The 18,753-nt window shown below is 47.5% G+C and overlaps 1 protein-coding gene across 1 annotated transcript in view; it reads left to right on the top strand.

Annotated features, from left to right (window-relative positions):
* The window catches only part of LOC135805680 (exosome RNA helicase MTR4-like), a 34,320-nt gene extending 16,289 nt beyond the window's left edge, over positions 1–18,031 (top strand). The window contains exons 13-28 of the mRNA XM_065319763.1: positions 2,812–2,922; positions 3,765–3,866; positions 4,240–4,365; positions 5,053–5,203; positions 5,434–5,546; positions 6,378–6,437; positions 8,567–8,638; positions 9,114–9,257; positions 9,752–9,862; positions 10,360–10,452; positions 10,955–11,050; positions 11,974–12,071; positions 12,595–12,660; positions 13,923–14,031; positions 14,644–14,700; positions 17,068–18,031. Coding sequence (XP_065175835.1) covers positions 2,812–2,922; positions 3,765–3,866; positions 4,240–4,365; positions 5,053–5,203; positions 5,434–5,546; positions 6,378–6,437; positions 8,567–8,638; positions 9,114–9,257; positions 9,752–9,862; positions 10,360–10,452; positions 10,955–11,050; positions 11,974–12,071; positions 12,595–12,660; positions 13,923–14,031; positions 14,644–14,700; positions 17,068–17,388 — 1,830 coding nt within the window. The 3' untranslated portion in view covers positions 17,389–18,031. The remainder of the gene's footprint in view (positions 1–2,811; positions 2,923–3,764; positions 3,867–4,239; positions 4,366–5,052; positions 5,204–5,433; positions 5,547–6,377; positions 6,438–8,566; positions 8,639–9,113; positions 9,258–9,751; positions 9,863–10,359; positions 10,453–10,954; positions 11,051–11,973; positions 12,072–12,594; positions 12,661–13,922; positions 14,032–14,643; positions 14,701–17,067) is intronic.
* Positions 18,032–18,753: the final 722 nt, after the last annotated feature.

Consider the following 18,753-nt stretch of genomic DNA (forward strand, 5'->3'; position numbering starts at 1 on the left):
CACTGTCTCTCTCTCTCTCACTCACTCACTCTCTCTCTCGCGCTGTGCCTGCCGCTGTGCTGTCATACAGATAGTGAAATTGTGTGGCACAGAACACGTACATGACTGTATATTTACCCACGCGTGGGACATTCACGCATGCACACACACTCACACACACACACACACACACATGACCAGCAGCAAATAACATTTCATAGCTACAGGACCTTCAAAGAAAGTCATGGTGTCAAGAAGATATACAATGTCATGTAGAAGGATAATTGTAAAACAGCTTGCTGTCTAGAGCATTGGTAATATAAATTATCATATAATACATGTAGTAGGGAAACTCCTAGAGAGTCAAACTATCGGATAAATTAATGGCAAGCGAGAGTCTCTACTTTTTAGAGTAGAGTGGGTGGGTACGCAGACCAGCGTAAGTCATAACAAATATTAATTGATAATAAAGTGTAACCAAAGCTGGTAATGGATCATGTGTGAGCGACCAAAGAGGCGTACATCACATGTCCTGTACCACTATAAACACACACAAACCTCCAGGAGAATTTCACGTACCGATGGATCTATCATGCTGCCGGGATCCCTCATATATCTCATACTGTGGTACATAACCATCGGAGAATTGCAAGGACCTAAATACGGCAAGCAAATCAGGGACATTAGGTGCAAGACCCGTTGTTCTAGTTGTCTAGACTGCACTGTGTTCTTGAAAATACTGAGCCTCCACGTTGTATCTGCATGTGGCATCCGTTGATCTCATTTGAGTAGTAGTAGTAGGCATGCACTGCATTACGTTTTGATGAAAGGTTCGATAGCTGCTGAATGGGTTTATCATTTGGCTTCCTGTGTGGGTATTGTTTCTGTGGATTGGTTCGGAGCAATGTTCAGATGGTCCAGGCATCTGGCCAATTAATTATGGCAGTCCAAGCTAGTTGAATATCCGGATCACTTTCTCTCATCTGGTCTACACTCCATCCGCTTGCATCCATAAGCAATGCAAAGGCGTTGTCCATCGAAACTGTGACAGGCATGTAACTTCTGCATGCAATTCTGGGAGAGCGCACAGTGGCAGGACGAATATTCCCGTGAAGTTGCAACATGATCTGAGCATAATCGTAGGACATCAAGTCTTGTAACTACTTGTGACATGATCAATTCTGCTATGCTCTAATGCAGACTAGCAATAAGAGGCATTTGTCAGATACTAGTAACCATGAGGTGCTGAGACGATCTGCTATAAATACTCAAATAATCTGTCATCTGCCTGCTCCAACTTGGCTGTCCTCCTGACAAGTGAAAACCGCTGGCGTCTTCAGGGCCATAAACACCATTATTGGCATTAATCCAACGCCTCCCTAGGCTAGGTAGGCCCTTGCTCCTCATCTCTGCAGCTTCTAACAATAGGTCTGGCACAACGAAAAACTAAACTTGATACTTGGAGCTCTTAGTTCAAGCTACATTTTCAGAGTCAGGAAGTTTCAAATGGCAAGAAACCCAGCTTCTCTTCACCATTGGCATCACGAGCAATGACCATTATCAGCCAGCAATGTTACTAGAGAAAATGCCAAAGGCGCTGGCGTGAACAGAAAGCTTTTCATGCGGCATGGCAACGTTTCTTTCTCAGCAAAAACAAATAAAAAGGAAAGGAACAAAAAAGGAGCAACACCAGCAGGCCAGGGATTTGTCCATACCCGGTACCCAGGTGTGTAGTCCCTGGAAAGGCTCTGTGACAGATTCCAGTACAAAGGCCACGGACAAGTGTCCCACTGAGATGCGGTCGCTTGCCCGGACCGCTGGGCCGCGGACACCTCCGAAGAGCAGCCTGTGACGTTTATTTTTTATGAAAGAAAATCCGCAAAAATAGATAAGCTTGTCCCTTTAGTCCTACCCCTATCATCGCCTCCGGCGATGGGCGTCAAAGGTCAAGGTGTGTGTGTGTGTGTGTGTGTGCGTGTGCGTGTGCGTGCGTGTGTGTATGGCTGAGGTTTTGGTACGTCTATTGGCCCTGGGTTCCTAGTACCCAGTTGAGCTGGTTGGTAAACTAACTCCAATTTCACTTCAAGGTACCAGTGTAGTGTCTGCTTCTATCAAAGCAGCGTGCTGTCTATCTATACTGGTTACCCCAGCAAATGGAGGGTGTGCATAGGTAACTGTCTTGGCCGTCCTATTCCGATGTACTCCGTGTGGTGTAGACCAGGTGTGCTTTTGGGGGGGGGGGGGAGGGAGGTCGATTCATAAAGAGAAAATCGGTGGGTGCACCTCCAGTGCATTTTCAGATTTGCGTGCTTCTCTTGCGACGGCGTATACATGGTACATGGTGTGTGTGTGTGTGTGTGTGTGTGTGTTTGTATTTTTGTGTTTGTAAGAATGGGTACACAGGAGCCTACGAGAAGGATTGTGTATCATCTGTTATTGTTCTTTTTGTGTTCTTTTTGAGATCTGTAATTTTTACCAGTGTTTTATTTTAATGTTAATACTGGCATGTACGCATTTTGCGAGGAGGTAGATCTGCACTGTAGTCGGGAATGCTTGCATGTAGATCTTGGGAGTGTTCTTGTCCTTGGTGAGTGTTTGTGTATGTTTCATGTTGGTGTGCTGGTGGCTATTACATGCATCAACACACAGGTCACACGGATAATAGTGTTTACAGCGGCAGTGTACCATAGCCTGCGATAATGCTCAAATGCCCGCAATGGGCAGAGCGTAGTGCGCAAGAGGTACACGAAAGGAACTAAAGTAGGGCTGTTTTGTTGGTGAGTTTTATGGTAAAAACCATGGTAGTTTTTCTATTGATATGATCAAACACAGGTGGAACATGTGCTACCTCTGCTGAAGAGAGGTATCGGTATTCATCATGGTGGACTGCTGCCCATTCTCAAGGAGACGATTGAAATTCTTTTCGGAGAAGGACTGGTCAAGGTACGAACTTGTAGTCTGATTTGTGAATTAAAAATTGTTGGGAAATGTAGAGAACTCCTTTGCTGCACGATGTTGGGTAATTTACTCCTATCAGAAAGAGGGCATGTACATAACTGGTTATTTACTGTTGACATTAGGTTTTGCGTAAATTCACTACACACCACTGTTGAACTTCGGTCGACCACACATATTTCCCTTACCTTCCTCAATGTGATATTTGGTTTGTTTTGAAAATTGTTAGCTCTGATCTTGAGAATACCCTGCTTACACCCTTGAACAGATACTGGTAGACCGTTGCTCGTGTCTAAAGTTATCTCTACCTGTCTCTCTCTCTCTCTCTCTCTCTATCTATCTCTCTCTCTCTCTCTCTCTCTCTCTCTCTCTCTCTCCTTATTATTTCTTTTCTATAATTTCCCCATATGAGTTCCTATCAGTTGCTGTGAACACCTTGAGTGGAGAGCGCTTGTTCGAGCGTTGAACCGGGTTCTTAATTCACCATACCCAGTTCGCAAGGCTGGGCGGAGTTGTGAGCAGGCTTTCATTTCATCTTTTCTTATTATTTCTGCTTTTCATCTCATTACAAAATCCTGCGCTTTTTTCTCCATCTGCGCATAAAATCTAGACTGACAACCTGCTTGTTAAATTATTCACCTGCTTTCAGGCATAAAAACCCTGTTGTAGAGGTCTCAGTCCTCATTTGTTAGACTTACCTGTCTTTATAAATGTAACTTTCTCTCTCTCTCTTTCTTTCTTTCTCTCTCTCTTTCTCTCTCTCTCTTTCTCTCTTTCTCTCTCCATTACACATGTGTGTACACACACTCTCTTTTTCCCGTCTCTCTCAGGCACTGTTTGCAACAGAGACATTCTCCATGGGACTGAACATGCCAGCGAAAACTGTTGTCTTCACCAGCGTCAGGAAGTTTGATGGCCATGACTTCAGATGGGTGAGGAGCTAAGAGCTGTTACTTGTCTATGAGGCCAGGCGTCTTGACACATGACATACGCTTCTCAGCGCGAGTCAGCAGATGATGCAATCAGTCGCGTGACATGCGACCGAACAACGCCTGTGACAAACACACACATAATTTTTTTAAGGACTTGTGGGCCCTGGCTACGCCACACCCACTGAGTTTTGTCTTGACCATAGCTTTGGGAATAATAGGAATTGCTTCTACAACACCAGCATCTGTTTTGCTTATCATTTAGCACACAGTGTTGGCTCATGTTAGAGTAGTGTAGTTACGGTGATACTCCTCTTTCTCCAGTTATGGTTAGACTTATTTTAATGTTTGTTCATGTTGGTTCCTTCTTGTGCAGGTCACTGGTGGTGAGTATATTCAGATGAGTGGCAGAGCTGGTCGTCGTGGTCTGGACGACAAAGGTCTGGTCATGCTGATGATGGACGAGAAAATGGAACCAACCATTTGCAAAGATCTCGTCAAGGTCAGTTGTAATGTGTTGCTGTTGCTGCTGCTTTTTGCTGTTGCTATTCTACTGATGCTGCCGACCGCGCTGCTGCTGCTGCTGCTGCCGATCGCGCTGCTGCTGCTGCTGATGTTACCACTGTTAGATGTTGATGTAGCTAGTGCATGTACTGGTAGTGGTGGTAGAATCCTGATTTTTGTTATTCTCAGCAGTAGTACAGTTATCGCTCATGACTTGCGTGGATTTGTACGAGTATGTGTGGTGTTGCCATTGATCTTGTGACTGCCAATGCAATTGCAGTACGCTAGTATACTTGCTCTCATTGCGCAGCGCCTTCGCTGCCATCGCTGTGCATGGTGTGGCGGCTGTGGCTGTATTAGTGAGTCTTACAGTGCTCCGCATGTGATGATGGCAGACGGCTGACAAAATGTGTGTTAGAATGTACTGGGATGTGTGTCCAAGGGGGGGGGTTCTGCATAGCGATTGCTAGACGCATGACAAGATGTGTGTTAGAATGTACTGGGATGTGTGTCCAAGGGGGGGGGGGGGGGGGGGGGTTGTGTTCTGCATAGCAATTGCTAGACGCATGACAAGATGAGGGATTCACAGTCTGCACTAAAGACTTGTATTGACGTGTGCTGCTGCTGGGTGGTGGTGCTGCTGCTGCTGCTGCTGGTGGTGCTGCTGCTGCTGCTGCTTGTACAGGGTACTTCCGATCCTCTGAACAGTGCTTTCCGTCTCACCTACAACATGGTTCTCAATCTGCTACGCGTGGAAGAGATCAACCCCGAGTACATGCTGGAGAGGAGTTTCTATCAGTTTCAGAATGCCAGCTCTGTTCCAGAGCTCGAAAAGAGTAAGTTGTTCATGTTCGGCAAGACTCTAGTGGTGATAGCAACTAGCTGACCTTTACCTTGCTGTCACATGTCACTTTGGGTTACGTCGCTCTGCTAACCTGCCCCACACTAATCTATGTCTAGTACATGTGATGTCCATTGCTGTTTCTCCTGACTTGATGTAGCGTACCTGTGTGTGTGTCTGTGTGTGTCTGTGTGTCTGTGTGTCTGTGTGGCTCATGTTCTGCAGAGCTGAGTGTGTTCCAGGACAAGCTGGATTCCATGGTTGTAGCACGTGAGAGTGAGATTTCCACTTACTATGACATCCGGCAGTTGCTGGATAAGCAAGCACAGCGCATGAAGGTTGGCTTTGTGATAGCATGTCTAGCTTTCCTCGTGTCTTCATTCATTTTGAGCGTGTGCATCGTGACAGGGACGTGTGGCTCGAGTACATGTACACATGCCTCCAATCCTTGGAGAGCATCGGCAATGGTCTTCTAGAAGGATGGCATGTAGTGCTCTATATATGCAGAAGATGATCGTGTTCCATTCCATTACCTAAGCTAAGAACTACAGTAAAACCTGGTTTAAGCGACCACCCCACGGTGCAAGCAAAAGCGGTCGTTAAAGCCAGGTGGTCTGTAGAACCAGGTTCCATACATTCGTGGCATGTCGGATTGTGTATATACTTGTGCATGTTTGTACTTCCATGATTGTACTCATATTGACAGATGCGGAGCATAGAATACTTTCGTGCAGGTAAAGCACACCTCACTGGATCGCATGCAGCGCATCCTGCACTGTCACCTTGGTCACTTGTCACTTCTGTTGACTGCATGCATTTGCTTGCTTCAGAGCGCACTTCAACCCTGTTGCAGTCAACCCTGCCGGCCAATATGGCACTTTTGGTCGCTGTGTGCAGGTCCAATATGGCACTTGGTACACTAAAAGTCGGCCGCTGGTCGCGCAAGGCAGGTGGTCTCTGTATCCGGTGCAGCTTCTATGTAGAACTGTCCTTGCATAAAGAAACGGTCGTTAAAATTAGGTGGTCGCTAAAACCAGAGGTTGCTTACACCAGGTTTTACTGTACATACATGTACATTGTACAGTGACGAGCATCCTGTTTCACCGTTACGTGATCGCAGGTGGCTCTATTGTCTTGTTGGTGCCGGTGTCGGTGTTTGTCTTTCCCAGCGCTACACAACAAACCCTCGCTACTTGCTCGGATTCTTGCAGCCTGGCCGATTGGTTCAGGTGGGTTGCCCTTGTGGGTTGCCCTTGTGGGTTGCCCTTGTGGGTTGCCCTTGTGGGTTGCCCTTGTGGGTTGCCCTTGTGGGTTGCCCTTGTGGGTTGCCCTTGTGGGTTGCCCTTGTGGGTTGCCCTTGTGGGTTGCCCTTGTGGGTTGCCCTTGTGGGTTGCCCTTGTGGGTTGCCCTTGTGGGTTGCCCTTGTGGGTTGCCCTTGTGGGTTGCCCTTGTGGGTTGCCCTTGTGGGTTGCCCTTGTGGGTTGCCCTTGTGGGTTGCCCTTGTGGGTTGCCCTTGTGGGTTGCCCTTGTGGGTTGCCCTTGTGGGTTGCCCTTGTGGGTTGCCCTTGTCTCGTGCAATTTAGTTCTTTCCTCCTCTTTTTCTCTTTTCCAGTGTTTGGTTATTGTGCTGACGTCTTTATACTGATATTGTTAGGACCGTGAGAATTATACACAGTGCGTACTAGACTAGTGTTACATACCTACTTGGGGACGTAAGTATCTGTACTTTTCTAGCTGAGACACTGGAAAAAGCATGTTATTTCTAGGGCTTAGAGTACTGTCGGGTGCCGAAGAACGTAGTGCCGAAAAACGACCAGCCTAGGATTTCACCAAGCACAGCATACCAATGTATACACGGTGACTCAACTGTGCATAGACTGTAGTACATGAAAATAAGAACGGTCCACGGTTATAGGGTACGAGGCTCACCCCCTCGGTTCTTCGGCGGCCGACAGTACTGTATTCTCTTAGACAGGGGTCTAAGATCCTCAGGCTGCATAATAGTGCGCGTCAGAGTGCACAGACCTGACCAGTGTGTGTAGTTACTAGTACTAGGGCTGCGTAGCGCCCGGCGCTATTTTATTCATGAGGTTGGATTTCTTTGGCCAGCGCTGTACATTGTGTACTGATCATTGATCAACCATTACTATCCACTACTATGTTGTCGCGTGACAGCGTGAACAAGGCGAGAAAGCACACAGACAGGAACAAAAAATAAAGAGCAACGACAGGCAACCGCAGTCAGAGGATTGTACCCGTTACGGCCGGAGTTCATCTCCAAAGTACTAATTACGAGACCAGGGAATTTTCCTTCGCCCCTAGAAAGATAATGAGGGTCTGAACCGGGGCATTGCCCCGTACAGTTCAAATGGTCGCAAGACCAAGACTCTACCAACCGGTTTATGGTTGTAGTCAGGAGCACTGTTTCCCATACAGTGTGTCCTCGCCTTGCTCACGCTGTCACTTGAAAACATGTTACCAAGAGAAGATAAACAAGAGTGTGCAACTCCGGATCTCTTCTGCACAGTCTGCAGATACCCCCGCCCGCGGCGGAATTTTTTGTTGATGTCACCTTTTTTTCAGAAGAACGCGCATTTTGCCCCAGAGCAGTGTGAGAGCACGTGCTGGGCACCGGCTTGTGTAATGTAAAGCCCGGCCAAGTGTACGAGGCAAAACTTTCCAAAAGACTCGCAGCGCGTGCATCGTCGAAAAGATTACGTCAACAAAAAATTCCGCCGCAGGCCAACCCATCCCGGAGTTGCACACTCTTGTTTATCTACTCTTGATGTTACCTATCAGGCAAGGCTTACATTATAATAAAAATATATCCCCTACTATACAGTCCAAACCAGGGTGGTGCAACAATGGTTACAGAGAAGTCACCGCCCTGATTCATGCAAGAATGGATACGAGAATAAGGTAACACCGATTCTCACACAGCAAGAACACAACCAAGTCCCAGAAGTACTTGGTTGGGTCATCGCTGTGTGAGAATTGCATTACTGGCTCTGTCCGCTGGACATAGAGCACCATATGCAGCCTGAGGATTCTTTGGCCGATTTATACGTCTTCGCATATAGAATCGCTTGTCTGGGCCCTGTTTGGGGTCAGCAGGGCAAGGCCGCTATTGCGAAGTGCATAGACCACAGATCACGTAGAACTTCCAAATCCGGGGTCGAAACGTACGTATCGTTTCGGTCATTATGATCTCGTGTCGTCTCCCTAGCCTAGGTGCTACGGCTCGCTGGTGTGCTGTAACAGCGCGCAACTAGGGAAAGATCTGCTTGAATTCTGTGGAAATGTGATTTATTCTACGAGGCGTTCTCTCTTTCTCTCTCTCTCTCTCTTCTGCATGCAGATCAAAAATGGAGATGATGACTATGGCTGGGCTGTGGTTGTTGCCTACCAGAAGAAGACAACCAAGTCCAAGGTATGCAGCTATGCATGTGCCCTTTCTTGTTTGCCATGCCACTTACAACATACTGTTCCTTGCTTGTTCTCTCTGTTTGAATGTGTGACTATCGCACATGCAACACACCTGTGCCCTTGCACCTCCTGTAGTACAAGGTGATAGTGTGTCAGTCTTGTACGTGTGCAATGTAGAAGCACCAAACGTCACATCTTGCCAGCTTTGTGTACTCCTATATTCTCACTTTTCTCACACCAGAATAACCTCAACCAGGTCGAAAGCCCATTTATACGGGGAATATTTTGACCACTGGCCGTATAGACGCGAATCCATTAAGCTAGTACCCAGTGGGTTGTGACTAGTTTAATACTGTGTGTCTCCAGTAGCCACTGCTGGTACATGCACTACATGCACTAGATGCAGTGTTAACCCATTTTAACAGATTGTTCTCCTGGCTCCCTGTTCTGCACCCCTTGCATATGCTCCCTTCACTTAGGCTGGAATTGCCAATGAAGTGAACTATCTTCTTGAGGTTCTGCTACACTGTGCTCTGGATACCGCACCAGCCAAGCTAGGTCCAAAGTGGACCGTCAGCAACTTGCCCAAGCCATGTGGTCCGGGCGACAAAGGCAGTGCTCAGGTTAGTGGCCAATGCTGGAGATCACTGTCATTTGATTATCCTTAAAGCTGCTGCTGCTGCTGCCTCTGCTGCTACCCGTCAGCTCGCAATGCAGTGAGGCTGTGTTTACATGAGGCGTTTCAACCCGGGTCAGATTTCAACCCGCCATGTACACAAAATGAATGGCGCGTTTACATGATGCATTGCGCTTGATCCGGGTGGAGTTCAACCCGGGGCGAGAAAATCGCACTAACGTACTTCTGTGCGTATCTCGCGCCAGGTTTGAATAGCACTGCACGTGCAAATTTCGCGCGAACGTATTCACGTGACCATTCAGGATTCTAGAAGTGGACTTTTGGCGGCAAATCAGTTTTTGACCCGTGTGTGTGTGTGAACTCGACCCGGGTTGAAAACACAGCCTGAACCTTTTCACGAACTTGATGTATCAAACTATTTCTGTGTGTATGTGTGTATGTGTGTGCTGTCATTGACTGTCATTGTCCTCTCCTTGTCAGGTTCACATTGTACCTTTCTCCTACATCAACGGTAGCAGCTCAGTGCGTCTCTACCTGCCCAAGGATCTCAAGTCACCCGACAGTCGCGTCAGCGTTCTCAAATCACTCCGGGTATGCAGACAGTGTGTACGCTGTACAGGAAATCAATCTAAGTGCTGTATTGCATGGGGTGGGACATGATGTTGAACCCCAGCTTGCACTTCTCAATATCGCCTTCAAACACACCTGATAGGGAAAGCCCCCGAATTCTCGTTAAGCCATGGTTAGACAAGATTGAATAAACAAATGAAATCATCTGCGTCAGTTTTCTAGTCATTTCAGAACAGCTGTTGAACTCATCCACAGCTCTCCGCTAGTTGTTTGCTCTTATTTCTTTGCACGGTGTAAGGCGTTTAGCATTACTCAAGTTCTCTCTCTCTCTCTCTCTCTCTCTCTCTCTCTCTCTCTCTCTCTCTCTCTCTCTCTCTCTCTCTCTCTCTCTCTCTCTCTCTCTCTCTCTCTCTCTCTCTCTCTGTTCCTCTGTCTCTGTTCCTCTGTCTCTGTGTCCCTCTCATCCTCTATCTCTGTCTCTTCTCCTTTGATCTGTATCCTGCTGGCCGTGCATTCAGGATGTGTTGGCAAAGTTCCGTGATGGCTTGCCCCAGTTGGATCCGGTTGCTGATATGAACATCCAGGAGGAAGGTTTCAAGAAAATCGTTGAGGTGAGAATGCGCCGTCAGGGGCCGTGCTACTGTTGCTTTCTTGTATGTACCTCTGTGTGTGTATGTGTGTGTGTGCGCGCACACACGTGCGTGTGTGTGGATGTGCGTGTGTGCGCGCACACACGTGCGTGTGTGTGGATGTGCGTGTGTGCGTGCGTCTACATGTGTATATGTGTATGCATGCTGATGGAAGCAATGTGTTCATGTCTGCATCCATGTTGGGTACAAGTGAATTTTGACGCCTTGGTCTGGTCATTGATGTGTGTAGCAAGAGTCTACACTAGTTCACACCACTTACTTGTTAACTGTTGAATTAGTGAGCTCTGCCGTTGTTTTCTTGGCGGGTAGACTACGCTCTTGGATTGCTTTAGCAGCCCTCCACATATTGTCTTCTTTTTAGCTGCCCTAGGCCTTAGCGAATTACACCAAACAACAGCACCCTTTCCCTATCCAAACCAGACATATGCTGTAGAGTACCTTGTGGCTGTGTTTGGTTTTCTAGAGAATTGTAAAGCTGGAAGAACGCCTCTACAAGCACTCATTGCACGAAGACCCGGACGTGACAGAACTGTTCTCTGCATACAGCCAGAAGCTTGAGGTAAGGCCCTCTCTTCAGACTAGGTACAAAACAGCCGATAAGTCACATTTACGTAGAAGTTTCCAAGACATCTACAAGAATCTGGCGAGAAGCTGCCCAATCCTGTCGGGCAGGGTGCGAACCCTTGTACAAGGCGACTTTCCTGCATTTATCGTATTTTCACCAGGCAAGTCGTACAAGCGTACACACTTTGTATGACTCCCTGCGCCTTCACACATCCCCTTGCGCAATTGTGCAGGGTTAAAGGCTACCTGTATGTTGCATGTAAAATGTAGTCTGAATGTAGGCTCGGACAAATGTTGCCTTTTAGGTTTTATGTGATTTTGTACTGCATTTTCTATGTACGTGGTCTGAAGAGGGCCTAACGAGTGGGGTAAATGACGTGTGTCACCAGAGTGCGGTTTTTTCGTTTTTAAGAATTGCATTCAATCCTCTCTTGCGGGACGTCACGTATCCCGGCATTGTTCTCAACCGGGCGGCACCCTTCCGAGTCCACTTAGTAGTGTGTTTGTAGTGTGGTGCATGTTGCAACAAAATTTTGTTACATAAATGATGTTGACTGCATTGCGTAAAAGCGTACTGTACGTTCATGCACCACCATTATTCTTCATGCACTGATCCTCAATAGGAGTTCTAGGACACGTCGAAATGTAACTGTTTAAAGGGGAACTGTCACCAAAATTTTTCTTAGTGCTGCCTGCTTCCCAGTTGTTGGTACACGTAGTATGTCATTGGTGGCATTCAACGGTCGTGCGTGCGTGTGTGTGTGTGTGTGTGTGTGTGTGTGTGTGTGCGTGCGTGCATGTGTGTGCATGTGTGTGCATGTGTGTGCGTGTGTGTGTGCATGTGTGTGTGCGTGTGTGTGTGTGTGTGTGTGTGCGTGTGTCTGTATCAATGCTAACTGGACCATGGTGCATGACTAGACACTGCAACAAGTGCAGCATCTGAAGAAGGAGATCAGATCAGCGCAAACCATTCTACAGCTGGATGAACTGAAGGGCCGCAAGAGAGTCCTACGCCGGTAGGTACTCAATACCCATACCTGGCCACATAGTCTATTCTATTGCTTTCTTGCTTTTGAAAGTCACGTTGGAACGGTATCAGCATTGTTGGAGTATTTTAGCATAAAGCCCCATCTGGCACATATACCATTCTCTCCATCACTACTAGTACTATGACTGTACTTTCATTCTCTCGCAATGTTCTCCCCTATCAGCATGCACTTCATACTTGAGTATTGCCTGACTGGGTATTACCGGTACCTGAATGGGCTCGACGGGCTTCTCGTGTGCTCCAGACGCAGTCGTGAGTCAGTCAAGTGTCCAGTCAGTTGGCAGGAAGCGCGAGCTCCGACGTTCGGAACAGACACTTTCTGCATGAATCACCGCCGATGTCGCAACATCTTTTGTACTGAGTAGACCGAGTACCTTATTACCTGAATAGGCACAGATGATGTGATACAGTGATGGCCTTGTCATGTGTATGCCCGCAGTACGGTGATGTAACCAGGTGTCTGCCGTTGCTCGTGTGCTCTTCATGTGTAGGCTTGGCTATGCCAGTGCAGCTGATGTGATTGAGATGAAGGGCAGAGTGGCGTGTGAAGTAGGCTGGTGAGTACTGTGTTGTCCGGGGATACGAATAGACTGTAGTAGTGTAAGCAGTTACTAAGCACTATGTTGTACGGGGATACAAATAGACTGTAGTAATAGTATACTCGTGCCTGATCCACTACTGTCAAATAATATTAATTGTATTCAACTTGATCGCCTTGACAAATTTTGTGAAAGCGATCGAGTTGTGTAATAAGCCCATTGCGCATTGCCAAATATGGAAGGTATGAGTAATGCAAGTGAGTACGCTGGGATCAGGAATGCACTGTTCAACAACACCCCCAGACGACCATGCCCAGGTGGCTGTGTTCATGGTACGAATTACGTCATTGCGCAATGGGCTTATTGGTCTAGCTGTTCAACACCCCAGACGGCCATGCCCAGGTGGTTGTGTGGGGTGTTTATGGTACAAAATCCATCATTGCGAAATGGGCTTATTGTGCATGAACATGCACAACGCTAAGAATGACAATGACCTCCAGTTTCTGACAAGGGGCACGTGTTACCAAAGACATTAGACTTTAGGGGTGAAACGGTTCGGGTAAGGAACCGGTTTTGGTACCGCCAGCTGAAAAGAATCGGGTACCCGTTCCATCAAATTTCAAACCGAAACTCGAAAATCTTGTTCTAGTACAAATACATGTACACGTCATGTCTACTCAAGATTTAAATGTCTTACCTTACGATCACCGCCCTTTCAAAGGGTTCTCCTGGTCATTATCTTCTTCACATGCATGTCCTTTGCGTCTCTGTTGCTTTTCACTGTTTTTATTTGACATTCTCTTTCTTTACTGAGTTGTTGTTGCTGTTGATTTGCTACTCTTTTGTTTTCCCTCCCCTTATTTTTATTTTTCACCGCGGTTGGCAATCACCCACCCTCTTAACATTGGCTGGTGTTTCCACCGAGTCTTGAGATGTTGTAATAAATATAAATATAACCGATACCTGGACCGTGGGAAACTATGCTGGCATTAGGGTACCCGAACATGAAAAACGTGAAACCGCTTCACCCCTACTCCTCATGCATTCTCGGCACTGGTGGTGATATGGGCAAACAATGATTCTTCAAGCAAAGAATTATAGACTACAAGCTAAAGGGTATAAAGATTGCATGACTTTCTCTTACCCGTTGTTACATACAGTAACTCATAATGTTGTATGTCTCCATTGTAATTTATGTGCGCTGTATGTCCGTACTGGTACATGTGCATTCACTCTCATCTGAGATACATCACTTGTAAATGTGTTACTGCTGTGCACAGTGCTGATGAACTTGTTCTGACTGAGTTGATCTTCAACGGTGCATTCAACGACCTGTCGGTGGAGCAAATCACAGCTTTGCTGAGCTGCTTTTCTTATGATGAGAAAAGTGTAAGTGCATTTGAAGGAGATGATATGCATGGTAGCTTTGTGTTCAGTGCACTGCAGGTGATTTGTTTGGAATTTTGCTCTTGGGACGTGTATTATACTAGGCTTAGGGCGCGTTCGAATTGTCACTCTTTGACTTTTCGAGGAGTTTCGTTTTTCTGAAGAGGTGGCCTTATTGGCCTCTTCAGAAAACGAAGCTCCTCGAAACTCCTCAAAACTCCACAACCTCATCCGATGGGAGAGGTGGATTAGTTTCGAAGAGTTTGGAATAGCTACGTCATGTAGTACGTGGAGATGGTCGATCTGATCGGACGTCATCATCGCCATGACAATTCCACTGAAAAACTCTAAAATGATAGAAACCGTTCTAATTGGACACTTCAACTAATCTCTTTATAAAATTTGTTTGAACAGTTGATGAAGACAATTTGAACGCGCCCTTAGTGAAGGACTTGAGTGTTTGAATAAACCTGATCTTTCATTTACCTCCAGGTATCAATTATTTACATGAACTCGTTGACACGCTCACCCTGTATGCACACATACGTGTGCACAGATCGTATTTTCAACCGTAGACTGGACACTGTGTTCTCTGTTTGCTTTCTGGCCGTGTAGAATGAAGAAAAGACCAAGATTCCCGAAGAACTGGCAGCGGCACATCGTCTTCTCCAGGTGCGTGTTAGCACTGCCAAGTGACCTTTTACATGACTGTATTGCTGAGTTTTGCCCACCGCTTTTAATAGGAGCTGCATCTGCGCCTTGATCCTTGGGGGGGGGGGGGGGGTGGCGTTCCTTCGGATGCGGAAAACCCTCCAGCCGAGTCTCACGAGAGCCGTGATTTTTTTGCATATGAGTCACCTAGTGACGTAGTTCGTCTGCCTGCGCCAGGGCCCAGCGGTCATCAGTGAGCATCCTTGTTCATTTGCTCGGTTGCTTGTTCACATCTACCACGTGACCAAGTGATCACATGTGCGCAGCCACACGCCCTGGATGAGCCAGGCTGCCGACAGTCCTAAATCACGAGAGTGACGGACAAGACCGTATGCAGTGTAGACAAAGATCGCATGGTGACGGACAATGCCAGGCAGCGGTAGCCCTTGTATGTCTTGTCCTGAACTGCTGTACAAATACCGTAGAGATGTTCATATACATGATCATCGAACCCAGGGCTTATGCGTGCATGGTCTCTCTCTCTCTCTCTCTCTCTCTCTCTCTCTCTCTCTCTCTCTCTCTCTCTCTCTCTCTCTCTCTCTCTCTCTGTGTCTGTCCTCTCTCTCTCTCTCTCTCTCTCTCTCTCTCTCTCTCTCTCTCTCTCTCTCTCTCTCTCTCTCTCTCTCTCTCTCTCTCTCTCTCTCACTCTCTCACTCTCTCTCTCTCGCTCTCTCTCGCTCTCTCTTTCTCGCTCGCTCTCTCTCTCTCTCACTCTCTCTCACTCACACACACACACACACACACACACACACACACACACACACACACACACACACACACACACACTCTCTCTCTCTCTCTCACACACACACACACACACACACACACACACACACACACACACACACACAAACACACACACACACTCTCTCTCTCTCACAAACACACACACACACACACTCTCTCTCTCTCACACACACACACACACACACTCTCTCTTTTCTCTCGCTCTCTCCAGGTGTTGCTGGGACTATTTGATGTTGAATTGCATGTTAAAGGGGAAGTTAAGGCTAAAATCAAAATTTCACCAGTTGTAGTCTTCGGGGTGCTGAGTCGAATGGTCGTGGTCCGAGGAAGCTGACACGCTCCCTTCCTACTTTAATCCCAATCGAACTCGCGCACTTCCACCGAAACTGGGTGACTGCACCCTACTAGATGGGGATTTGTATGCAAAATGTCACTAAAAGCGCCATTTCGTTCTTATAAAAGCACGGATGACCGCGATTAGCCCATATGTTGTAGTCTTTTGGACACTGAGTCGACTGGTTTTGGTCCGAAAAGGCTGCGATGCAGCGTTCCTCCTTTATTCCCAATCGAACATGTTTGAACAAGCGGTCACATGCTCTGTGTTGCCACACCTGCCGACATGTCAGTAGCCTGCCGATTTTTGGGGCCTGTCACGACCTGCCGACAATTGACCGTCTCCTGCCGACAACAGCCGTGAAAGTGTCCAAACTTGACCTTTGTGCTTGGTTTAGAAGTCATGGTCCAGAATTTTGGCTTTTACTGCTCATTACGAGTGTTTCCATAGCTCTCTCCTACAATACAAACATCAGCTGTCTGGGGGAAATCGTGTGCACCGTAGAATCCCGCTGGTGGGTTTGTACAACGAAGCTTGGCGATGTTCGAATTTGGCCTAGGCTTATGCGCGGGTGGGGTTTATTCGCTGGATTCTACGATATATTAGGGTTACTATGAGAGGGGGGGGGGGGGGTCCGGGGGGCGAAGCCCCCGGATGATGCATTTTATTTTTTTCAGTCTACTGATATTTGGCTATAATGATGTGGCAACACTGCATGCTCCTGGGTGCCCAAATCACCTGGTCACCGCACCAGCAGGTGACAACTTTCACACCAAGGTTCAACAGGACTGCACCCAAAAAAGGTCAAACACGCTAGTAAGTTGTACCCTGCAGGCACGGTGACCAGGTGACTGGTGTACGCAGGAGCACGTGACCGCTTGTTCAAACATGTTCGATTGGGAATAAGAGCCGAACGCTGCATCGCAGCCTTTCGGACCAAAACCAGTCAACTCAGCGTCCAAAAGACTATAACATATGGGCCAATCGCGGTCATCCGTGCTTTTATAAGAACGAAATGGCGCTTTTAGTGACATTTTGCATACAAATCCCCGTCTAGTAGGGCGCAGTCACCCAGTTTCGGTGGAAGTGCGCGAGTTCGATTGGGATTAAAGTAGGGAGCGTCTCAGCTTCCTCGGACCACGACCATTCGACTCAGCACCCCGAAGACTACAACTGGTGAAATTTTGATTTTAGCCTTAACTTCCCCTTTAATGCTTTGGTTATTTGCTGTGTCGTTGTGCGTTTAGGAGACTGCACGTCGTATTGCTCGCATCTCAGCTGAGTGCAGACTAGACCTGGATGAGGAGACCTATGTATCTTCCTTCAACCCGGGCATGCTGGAAGTTGTCTTAGCCTGGAGCAAGAAGGCAACCTTTGCGGAGATCTGCAAAATGACCGAAACGTATGAAGGCAGTATCATCCGCTGCTTCAGGCGTCTCGAAGAGCTGCTGCGACAGATGGCGCAGGCAGCCAAGGTCATTGGTAACATGGAGCTGGAGAAGAAGTTCTCCATGGGCATCACCTGTATCAAGCGCGACATCGTCTTTGCCGCCAGTCTCTACCTGTAAATGACGTGACACTCAACAGTGTACTACTAACCTTGGGCTGGGCCTGCATGGCGCACGCCAGTTCCTTTGCCCAATGACCCCGTTGCCAGATCTGAATGCCGTACCTACTGCAGCACTGTGTGCTGAGAGAGTGAGTGCCGACCACTGCTATGCTCTGCTGACCACTGCTATGCTCTGCTGACCACTGCTATGCTCTGCTGACCACTGCTATGCTCTGCTGACCACTGCTATGCTCTGCTGACCACTGCAGGAATTAATCCAACCTGTACTGCTGTAGACTGCTGCCGCTACCATGCCGCCCGCATGCGTGCTACAATTAGCTGCACCGTTGAATGCGACCCTCGCTGTGTGGCTGTGTGGCCCACTGTCAACATTACTATCGGTCTCTCATGCATGTGCAAGGACACCTGGTCATTCTGGCCCCATGGAAACTGGAATACTTTTTAATTATCAGATTGCGTTCAAAGTGACAAAGAGGATGAGCGGACCCTGCATTTTCTTTCGTGACGTGGCTATTGCCTCTTTCCAGCACAATACTTGTCAGTCTCAGCCACTTGTGTACTGTATTTGTTGTTGTTGTTAGAATGGACTCGGACTCGGTTGTTGTTGTTGTTTATTTATTTTACATCGCATGTCAAACGGGCAGTTCTGCACAATATTGTGAGTGTGATAGGGCGGGGCCGGGGGGGGGGGGCATTCGACTTTTCGAGAAATATCTGCGAAGAGTAAAGCTGTGTTCACAACTGACGCGTGTGCGCGGTACACTTGTGGTTCATGCGTGCCCACACGCCCGCTCAGGTGTTCACAAAGAACAGCAGTCCGAGTCGTATTTAGCGCATGCGACGCCTTCGAGTACTAATTTTTTGTACGCTGGTATGCGCCTGATACGCGCTGAAAATTCCTAATACAGTATGTTGGAATTTCCATTTCGCGTTTCCGTACGCATGGCGCCCCAAAAGGCAGCAGAAATACGCTCAAACGCGTGATCATCAAAGTCCTTTTCATCGTTGCATCATTTTTTAATCGTCCTATCAAGATTTTTTTTACTATGTTCACATACCCAACTCGTAAAAATTAATAATGAAAGACAATGGTACTAACTCCTACTACTGAGACAAGGACAAACGTAACAACTACTGAGAAGGGGCTGCACCGAGATGTGAACGTGTGTGGAGTCTTGATCCAACGCACCGTGACGTCAAAAGGCCCAGACCGATTATGTACCAACATTCAGTGCGAAGATACCAATCTTGGATAAAATTCATATCAAGTGAGTCACCTCCAGAAGCACACACACGCGCGCGCGCGCACCCCCCCCCCCCCCCCCCCCCCCCACGCACACACACAAACAAAACTTCAAAAGGG

The sequence above is a fragment of the Sycon ciliatum genome, chromosome 1 (genome assembly GCF_964019385.1).
Source record: "Sycon ciliatum chromosome 1, ocSycCili1.1, whole genome shotgun sequence".
In the NCBI taxonomy this organism is placed as follows: Eukaryota; Metazoa; Porifera; class Calcarea; order Leucosolenida; family Sycettidae; genus Sycon; species Sycon ciliatum.